This window comes from Schistocerca americana, chromosome 1 (assembly GCF_021461395.2).
Source record: "Schistocerca americana isolate TAMUIC-IGC-003095 chromosome 1, iqSchAmer2.1, whole genome shotgun sequence".
Classification (NCBI taxonomy): domain Eukaryota; kingdom Metazoa; phylum Arthropoda; class Insecta; order Orthoptera; family Acrididae; genus Schistocerca; species Schistocerca americana.
The window spans coordinates 1,171,008,391-1,171,018,363 of record NC_060119.1 but is presented as its reverse complement, the minus strand read 5'-3'; the positions used below and the strand labels follow the sequence as shown (position 1 = coordinate 1,171,018,363).

Sequence of the window (9,973 nt, the reverse complement as noted above, 5' to 3'; positions counted from 1 at the left end):
TTCTCCAAGTTCAATGCCGGCTGCTTCTGCTGGCCATTGGACAGAGTCGTCTTCCGCGCATCAATAAACCATTCGGTACTGGCTGATCTTCCCTCAGCCACTCCGGAGTGCAACACTTTGCCGTACCTGCTTCTAAACCGCCCACGAGCCCACAGCATTGCGGAATCATATCTATATTGTCGTTGGTGCCGTCCTTCTCAAAGACCACGCTGGCTTCTTGGACTTAGTCATAGTTTGCACATTCCCAGCATCATGGGGGATTGACATTTCAGTTTTAATGGAGTAGTGTGCACACTCGTCTTCGTAAACGGCATTAAGTTCTGTTTTTTAGTTAACAAATCAACATCTGTTGTCGCTATCTATGCTTTTCAATTGTCATCTGTCGCACCCTCGTCAATGTACGGAAAAGAAACTGCATTTACTAGTGTCGTACTCACTCTTAACTGTTGATGATATTTTATAGCTTTGTACCCGTGTAACTGATTTTATTTTCGTTTTCATATAATGTTCTTGTGCGTCTGGACGTATTGCTGTTTCATGTGCTCCATGTAGTTCAGTTTTTTCGTCTGATCAATCAAGACATTTTGACTGTTGTTCATCATAAGTTAACATTTGCTTTGTTATCAACGTCTCGTTGTATCCACTGAGAAATGTACAGACTGCTTTCTGAAATTAACCACTAAGCTTTTAGTGTCTGTCTTCAGTTTGAGACGAAAACCAGTAATTAGTTCAGATCCTCAAGCAAAATTTTGAAATTCTTAAGAAGATGCCATCTCAGGCATGGTTAACCGCTGTTCCTGAGGGACATACAGAGGAATGCCGGACACACGTCACTGCGCATGTCGACTTCCTAGCAACGCTTTCCATTGATGGACCGGATTACAAAAAGAAAGCGTTTCCCATTAAAGTCATCTTGGGGCATCAACGGAGAAATCAAACCAACGCAGTTGCATCGATGATGCTTGTAAGTAAATATTTTCTGTGGTAAAAGTGAGAACTCTTTGTTTCAGATTCGCAGCGTTATGAAATTTCAGGGGAACTGAGAAACTCAAAGGCGAGAGAATTGTTCTTTTATTCTAGATATTTAGCTGCAAGTACACTAAGATGCTCTACAAAAAAACAGAAGACCTGTTCGAGACCTGCTCTTACACTTTAACGACCGGGGCACTACCTTATGAGAGAGGAAGGTGAGTTACTTCGCAGCAGCGCGGGATTAGCCGAGCGGTCAGGGGCGCTGCAGTCATGGACTGTGCAGCTAGTCCCGGCAGAGGTTCGAGCCCTCCCTCGGGCATGGGTGTGTGTGTTTGTCCTTAGGATAATTTAGGTTAAGTAGCGTGTAAGCTTAGGGACTGATGACCTTAGCAGTTAAGTCCCATAAGTTTTCACACACATATGAACATTTTTCTTACTTCGCAGCTCCAGTACACGAACTACTAAAATAAGATAACTACATAGAACTGAGTTTAAAGAATTCGCAGAGATATGTCGCATGGAAAAGAAAATTGATGATCAGATAGATGATGACCAGTTTGTCTTTAGGAAAGGAAAAAGTTCAAGTGAGGCAGTTCTAACGTTGCGGTTGGTAAAGGAACCAAACCCGAAGAAAAGTCAAGACACATTCATTGAGCTAGGAAAAGTGTTCGACAATGGAAAATAATGCAAGATTTTCTAATTTTTGACTGAAAATAGGGGTGATCTTTAGGGAAAGACGGATAATGCACAATTTTTATAGCATCCAAGAGGGAACAATAAGAGTGGAAATTCAAAAACAAAGTGCTCGGATCAAAAGTGTGTAAGATAGGGATGTAGTTTTTCGTCCCTACTATTCAACCTATATAGTGAAGTATCAATGAAACAAATAGCAGAAATGTTCATGATACACTAAAATTCAAGCTGAAAGGATACCAATATTAAGATTCGCTGATGACATTGCCATCCTCAAAGAAAGCGAAGAAGAACTGCAGGATCTGTCGAATGGAATGAACAGTCTAATGAGTATAGAATATGCATTGAGAGAAAAGCGAAGAAGGTCGAAAGTAGCGAGAAGTAGCGGAATGATAACAGCGAGAAACCTAACAGCAAACCTGCAAACAAAGAAGCAGATAAAGTTAAGAAATTCTGCTACCTATGCAGCAAAATACCCATGATGGTCTGAGCAGGAAAGACATAAAAAGCCGACTAGCACTAACAAAAAGGGCGTTCCTGGCCAAGAGAAATCTACTAGTGTCAAACATATTTATTAATTTGAGAAAAAATCTATGAGAATGTACGTTTGGGGCGCAGCAGTGTACGGTAGTGAAGCGTGGGCTGTGGGGAAAACGGAACAGGACAGAATCGAAGCATCTGACATGTGGTGCTACAGAAGAATGTAGAAAATTTGGTACACTGATAAGGTAAGGGATGAAAGACATGCTCCGCAGAATCGGCGAGGAAAGGAGCATATGGAAATCATGAACAAGAACAAGGGACAGGATAGTAGAACACATGTTAAGATGGTACTAAGGGGAGCTGCAGAGGCTTAAAACTGAAGAAGAAGAAGATGAAGACAAAGATGGGAATACATCCAACAAATAATTAAAGAGCTTATTTCAATAGTAGTACAAGTCCAATACCTCCACTTTTCTGCCTATAATGCATATGAAATTAATGATCCAAAGAAACAGAAAGAAAGGTTCATCTCCAGCAAGAAGCCGTATGCCTGAATATTTCTGGTATCTCAACTGCAAATGTTTCGCCGGCCGAAGTGGCCGTGCGGTTAAAGGCGCTGCAGTCTGGAACCGCAAGACCGCTACGGTCTCAGGTTCGAATCCTGCCTCGGGCATGGATGCTTGTGATGTCCTTAGGTTAGTTAGGTTTAACTAGTTCTAAGTTCTAGGGGACTAATGACCTCAGCAGTTGAGTCCCATAGTGCTCAGAGCCATTTTTGCAAATGTTTCAGCGCTCATTTAACTTCAGGACTCTGTATCTCAAAATGAACAAAAATGGACTTGTACCAGTATTGAAATAAGTGCATGAGATTTTCACTCTGCAGCGGAGTGTTCGCTGATATGAAACTTCCTGGCAGATTAAAACTGTGTGCCGAACCGAGTCTCGAACTGGGGACCTTTGGCTTTCGCGGGGAAGTGCTCTACCAACTGAGCTACCCAAGCACGACTCACGCCCCGTCCTCACAGCTTTACTTCTGCCAGTATCTCGTCTCCTACCTTCCAAACTTTACAGATGCTCTCCTGCGGACCCTGCAGTCCTTCAATTGACGAAGTAGTCTGCAATTACTGCTCCGTGATGAAAAGTTTTGTACAAGAGAGGTACTCGTGCCGAGAGGCATTCAACCAATCAAAAGCTTGATGAGTTTTCGTCCATAAAGTTAAATGTCGACTGTGGCGATAGGAAGCGCATTTGATGTAATAATTTAAATAAAATTGCAAAATCATTAAGAAAACAGACTACGAAAGACGAAATGAAGACTAGTTCAGGCAAGCACTCAACACACCCTACGTCGATCGCCACTTGGACGGTATTATTACTATTTGTTGCTATGATTTTGGGTTGATCTTGCCAGTGGTGTGACGGGTAACAAGAATAAACGTTAAACATACGTAACTCGTAAATTCAGTTCTCCTGCTCAGTATGAGATCGACACATTTAACACAATGCTTAAAAGTTAGGGGAACACGCGAAAAAAATTATACTGACGGACAAATTTGTTAAACAATCGCTTCTCTTGAAGATCTGGGATAAATGAGATAAAAACACAAAATAAGAGGTTTTCAGTGGAGAGTGAGAGGGAGTGTGCACAACGGTGCAGCCAAGACGTAATCGAGGATTTAGTCATACTGACATAGATCGATGGGGAAAACATGCAATGCAGTTTGGTCATAGGATTGTCGTGGTAAGTACCCACAAAATTCCGTGGCATTTGACAAAAATGATCATGCGAAGAAAAAAGATTATTTAACCTAAAATGCATACTTTAAGGACTTTGAGAACTTGTTCTGCAGGAAAGTTGTGTTTCACAGTAGCAAAGGTGAAAACGTCCTCATAATTCTTTGGATATGCAACTTAGAGCCCATGTTTACTGGACAATATTTTCTTTTCCCTCAAAATATGGAATGCAAAGAGCTTGCAGTAGAATTGATTTGTTTCACAATATCGAAGATGGAGTGCTCTTGGTTCTTAAAGTATGCTTTTTAGAGCCCATGTTTACTTCATTTTATTGCTTCGAATGATCACTTGTGTAGCTTTTAAAGTGTACTGCATATCTGTTAAGGTTTACTTAATTTCTGATACAATACATTTTTCTTAAAATGGTAACTGTGATTTTAATGCATCACATTCTTGTTATAACACATTACCCAACTCACAACTATCACTGTTACAAAAAGGTATTACGCTTTGGCAAAAAGTTCTCAGTACTTGCTTGTAAAAGAAGCTAGTTTGTTAACATTAGTGGTCTTGCGTGAACGCCAAACATCATGTTTTATACGTACTTGAGTTATTACACTACTGGCCATTAAAATTGCTACAACACGAAGATGACGTGCTACAGACGCGAAATATAATCGACAGGAAGAAGATGCTGTGGTATGCTAATGATTAGCTTTTCAGAGCATTCACACAAGGCTGGCGCCGGTGGCGACACCTACAACGTGCTGACATGAGGAGAGTTTCCAACCAATTTCTCATACACAAACAGCAGTTGACCGGCGTTGCCTGGTGAAACGTTGTTGTGATACCTCGTGTAAGGAGCATAAATGCGTACCATCACGTTTCCGACTTTGATAAAGGTCGGATTGTAGCCTATCGCGATTGTGGTTTATCATATCGCGACATTGCTGCTCGCGTTGGTCGAGATCCAATGATATACACTCCTGGAAATTGAAATAAGAACACCGTGAATTCATTGTCCCAGGAAGGGGAAGCTTTATTGACACATTCCTGGGGTCAGATACATCACATGATCACACTGACAGAACCACAGGCACATAGACACAGGCAACAGAGCATGCACAATGTCGCCACTAGTACAGTGTATATCCACCTTTCGCAGCAATGCAGGCTGCTATTCTCCCATGGAGACGATCGTAGAGATGCTGGATGTAGTCCTGTGGAACGGCTTGCCATGCCATTTCCACCTGGCGCCTCAGTTGGACCAGCGTTCGTGCTGGACGTGCAGACCGCGTGAGACGACGCTTCATCCAGTCCCAAACATGCTCAATGGGGGACAGATCCGGAGATCTTGCTGGCCAGGGTAGTTGACTTACACCTTCTAGAGCACGTTGGGTGGCACGGGATACATGCGGACGTGCATTGTCCTGTTGGAACAGCAAGTTCCCATGCCGGTCTAGGAATGGTAGAACGATGGGTTCGATGACGGTTTGGATGTATCGTGCACTATTCAGTGTCCCCTCGACGATCACCAGTGGTGTACGGCCAGTGTAGGAGATCGCTCCCCACACCATGATGCCGGGTGTTGGCCCTGTGTGCCTCGGTCGTATGCAGTCCTGATTGTGGCGCTCACCTGAACGGCGCCAAACACGCATACGACGATCATTGGCACCAAGGCAGAAGCGACTCTCATCGCTGAAGACGACACGTCTCCATTCGTCCCTCCATTCACGCCTGTCGCGACACCACTGGAGGCGGGCTGCACGATGTTGGGGCGTGAGCGGAAGACGGCCTAACGCTGTGCGGGACCGTAGCCCAGCTTCATGGAGACGGTTGCGAATGGTCCTCGCCGATACCCCAGGAGCAACAGTGTCCCTAATTTGCTGGGAAGTGGCGGTGCGGTCCCCTACGGCACTGCGTAGGATCCTACGGTCTTGGCGTGCATCCGTGCGTCGCTGCGGTCCGGTCCCAGGTCGACGGGCACGTGCACCTTCCGCCGACCACTGGCGACAACATCGATGTACTGTGGAGACCTCACGCCCCACGTGTTGAGCAATTCGGCGGTACGTCCACCCGGCCTCCCGCATGCCCACTATACACCCTCGCTCAAAGTCCGTCAACTGCACATACGGCTAACGTCCACGCTGTCGCGGCATGCTACCAGTGTTAAAGACTGCGATGGAGCTCCGTATGCCACGGCAAATTGGCTGACACTGACGGCGGCGGTGCACAAATGCTGCGCAGCTAGCGCCATTCGACGGCCAACACCGCGGTTCCTGGTGTGTCCGCTGTGCCGTGCGTGTGATCATTGCTTGTACAGCCTTCTCGCAGTGTCCGGAGCAAGTATGGTGGGTCTGACACACCAGTGTCAATGTGTTCTTTTTTCCATTTCCAGGAGTGTATATGGAATCGGTGGGTTCAGGAGGGTAATACAGAATGCCATGCTGGATGCCAACGGCCTCGTATCACTAGCAGTCGCATGTCTGTAATGGATCGTGCAGTCACGTCTCGTCCCTGAGTCACAACCATCTGCACGAACAGTTCGACGATGTTTGCAGCAGCATGGACTATCAGCTCGGAGACCGTGGCTGCGGTTACCCTTGACGCTGCATGACAGACAGGAGCGTCTGCGATGGTGTACTCAACGACGAACCAGGTTCTGTTTACAGCATCATGATGGTCGCATCCGTGTTTGGCGACATCGCGGTGAACGCACATTGGAAGTGTGTATTCGTCATCGCCATGCTGGCGTATCAACCGGCATGATGGTATGGGGTGCCATTGGTTACACGTCTCGTTCACCTCTTGTTAGCGCTGACGGCACTTTGAACAGTGGACGTTACATTTCAGATGTGTTACGTACACCCCTGGCTCTACCCTTCATTCGATCCCTGCGAAACCAGACATTTCAGCAGGATAACGAACAACCGCATATTGCAGGTCCTGAATGGGCCTCGCTGATACAGAACGACTGCTGCCCTGGCCAGCACATTCTCCAGATCTCTCACCAACTGAAAGCGTCTGGTCAATGGTGACAGAGCAACTGGCTCGTCAAAATACGCCAGTCAGTACTCTTGATGAATTGTGGCATCGTGTTGAAGCCGCATGGGCAGCTGTACCTGTACACGCCATCCAAGATCTGTTTGACTCAATGCCCAGGCGTATCAAGGCCGTTATTACGGCCAGAGTTGGCTGTTCTGCGTACTGATTTCTCAGGATCTATGCACCCAAATTGCATGAAAATGTAATCACATATCAGTTCTAGTATAATATATTTTTCCAATGAATACCCGTTTATCATCTGCATTTGTTTTTACTGCAGCAATTTTAATGGCCAGTAGTGTAGATAAGTATTAAGTCTACTGTACCGTACACATTCATAATAGTTACGCTGCAATGAAACTCGGGAGAAAAACAGCTCCTCGCAGGAGAGTGACAGGCAAACAATAAACGATCAGAGGACATGAGTGTTATTACTTCAGGAATTTCACATCTCTACTACATCTCTCTAAGTAACGTAACAGTATCACGCAGCAAGGCTAATTTCAATACAGATGAAATTGCACTCTGTTGACAATCGCAGCTAAGTGCCAAATGCGTCGATTGTACTTATTAGGTAAGACAAAACGATTTCAACAAGGTTCATTTCTCACAAAAATTTCATCGAGATATCTGCTTAGCATTCGTACGTTAATGAAGTTAAAGAAAATAGTGTTTTGCATCTTTAAGTTTCCAGTTAGTTCATTAAGTTGCGTAGGATAGTGGCAGGATAAATACAGGGAAAGTAAGCGACTGAAGCAGCAAATCTATTCTATAAACACGGATGTTCGTTTATAATTCTTTATGGACACCACAAAATGCCGTTATCAGACATCGATGGACAAGAATTGCAATTTCGCGTCTTCTGAATACGACTTCACTGACATACCAATTCGTTAGCTCTAGATGTATGTTATAAAAGTCTAATACGTAACAATCAAAACAGTACTTGTGAGAGGCCAATTAACTCCCGCAGACAGGAAAGTGCTGGGGAGATAGAGGATTACGATACCTGTTCATTACTGGGAACGCGACGCTGCTACACCTCAAGGTCTTCCTTAGCGATGTGGCGCACGAAGATTGCGTGAGTGGCCCTGCTAACTCGGCCAGCAGGTGATTCATGTCCGGAAACTGAGGTGTCTACACCCGCCTCTGGCTACCTTTATAAGGGAGCAGAGCCCCTCAGGCCGGCAGTTGACTTCTGCAGTCTTCTTGTGCTCTTCCTACCCAGGCTCCCTGACAGCTACCGGCAGAGATGTGGAAGGCCTTCGCTCCTCTACTCATTCTGGTGGTCGCCTCTGTGGCGCCACTGACTTCCGCCGACGAAGGGAAGTACTCCACCAAGTACGACAATGTGGACCTGGACGAGATCCTCAACAATGATCGGCTCTTCAACAATTACATTGACTGCCTGCTGGACGATGGTGACGAGCGATGCACCCCAGAGGGTAAGGAACTAAAGGGAGTCATTCCGGACGCCTTACAGACTGACTGTTCGAAATGCAGTGATAAGCAGAAAGCGAGAGTCGATAAGGTTGTCAAGTTCATAAAAGACAACAAGAAGGATGTGTTTGAGAAGCTGAAGGCCAAGTACGACTCCGACGGCACCTATTTCGAGCACTACGAGCGCCATCTCAAAGAACTTTCATAAGCAAGCTGCACCACAGAGAACACCAGACACGTAATCTGACGCCTTGTATTCATTCTGCCAACTCTCTTCAGCAGAAGTCACACATCGTTGACAACTAAGCAATATCTACCATTGATCATATGATGTTACTTAATGTCGTTACAAATATGGTAACAATTTCCTTACGATACTTACAGCTGCTGTTGTCAATTTACTATGTGATATATTAAGAATTTCCTGGGGCGTCTTAGAATAACGATGTGTCTGATGTTAACAGACACTTTCAGAAATTTAACTGCCTTAAATGTAATTACATCATTGAAAACTGTAAGTTTTATTTAGTTTCAGTTGTTTGATTATAAATTTTAAAGAGTGCTTCTTCATCTCTGTATTACCAAACACCTACTGGTAGAGAATGTAGCTTTTGTAGGAAACTTAACTCTTATCCTGTTTTAGAAATTTATTTCGCATATTCTGTGGTCTATTTCGTTAAACTGTACGATTGTCAGTAATGTGCTGTTCAAAATAAAGTATATTTTTGTCATTACTACCTCTAATTTCTTAATAAAATACGACATACTAATGTTAAAAAAACAGAAATGGGTACATTAATGTTGTTTAACATGCATTTTGAGAAAGCTGATAGTCGACTACGGGTTTGGCAACAAAAAATGTGCTTATTGCGCAGATTATATCAATTAGTTGCTACCAAACCATCAGAGGGTAAGAACAAGAGCTCATATTTTATAATTTGTTTTTAAATTTTTTGTGGTATCTTTTGATCAAAAGGGATTCGATCATGCACCGTCGCTTTAAGCGAATGTAGACGTGTCGACCACTTTCGAAGCGTATGTACATTAGCGAAACAACCATATAAATTACAAATGGCTAATAATCATTATAGTGTAAACACTAAGAAATAATTCAGTAGTATTATGATGTGGGCTATAACCAATGACATAATATTTGGCCTCATATTCTCTCAAAATAAACACAAATAAATGTATTTTCCAAGGCCGGGCATATATTGATAGGTGACTCGATGCAATACTAAGTGAAGACTGCACAGAACGATTAAGCAGTGCATTTGCAGGTAGTATTAAGTGTGGACTAAATGTTCGTAGCGAAGCAACAAATCACTGAAATCTGCAACGAAAATCTCAACTTTCCATAGCTACATATAAATCTTTAAACAAATGGCTCTGAGCACTATGGGACTCAACATCCGTGTCATGAGTCCCTTAGAACTTAGAACTACTTAAACCGAACTAACCTAAGGACATCACACACATCCATGCCCGAGGCAGGATTCGAATCTGCGACTGTAGCGGTCGCGCGGTTCCAGACCGAAGCGCCTAGAACGCTCGGCCACACCAGCCGGCAATCTTTGAACAGTGACAAATTTACTACAGTCGGAGA

General features: G+C 44.1%; 1 protein-coding gene across 1 annotated transcript; it reads left to right on the top strand.

Annotated features, from left to right (window-relative positions):
- Nucleotides 1-8,100: 8,100 nt before the first annotated feature.
- On the top strand, nt 8,101-9,101 carry LOC124551931 (ejaculatory bulb-specific protein 3-like). The gene has a single exon (XM_047126478.1). The coding sequence runs from the start codon at nt 8,180-8,182 to the stop codon at nt 8,573-8,575; it is 396 nt and encodes a 131-aa protein (XP_046982434.1). The 5' UTR covers nt 8,101-8,179; the 3' UTR covers nt 8,576-9,101.
- The last annotated feature ends 872 nt before the right edge of the window (nt 9,102-9,973 follow it).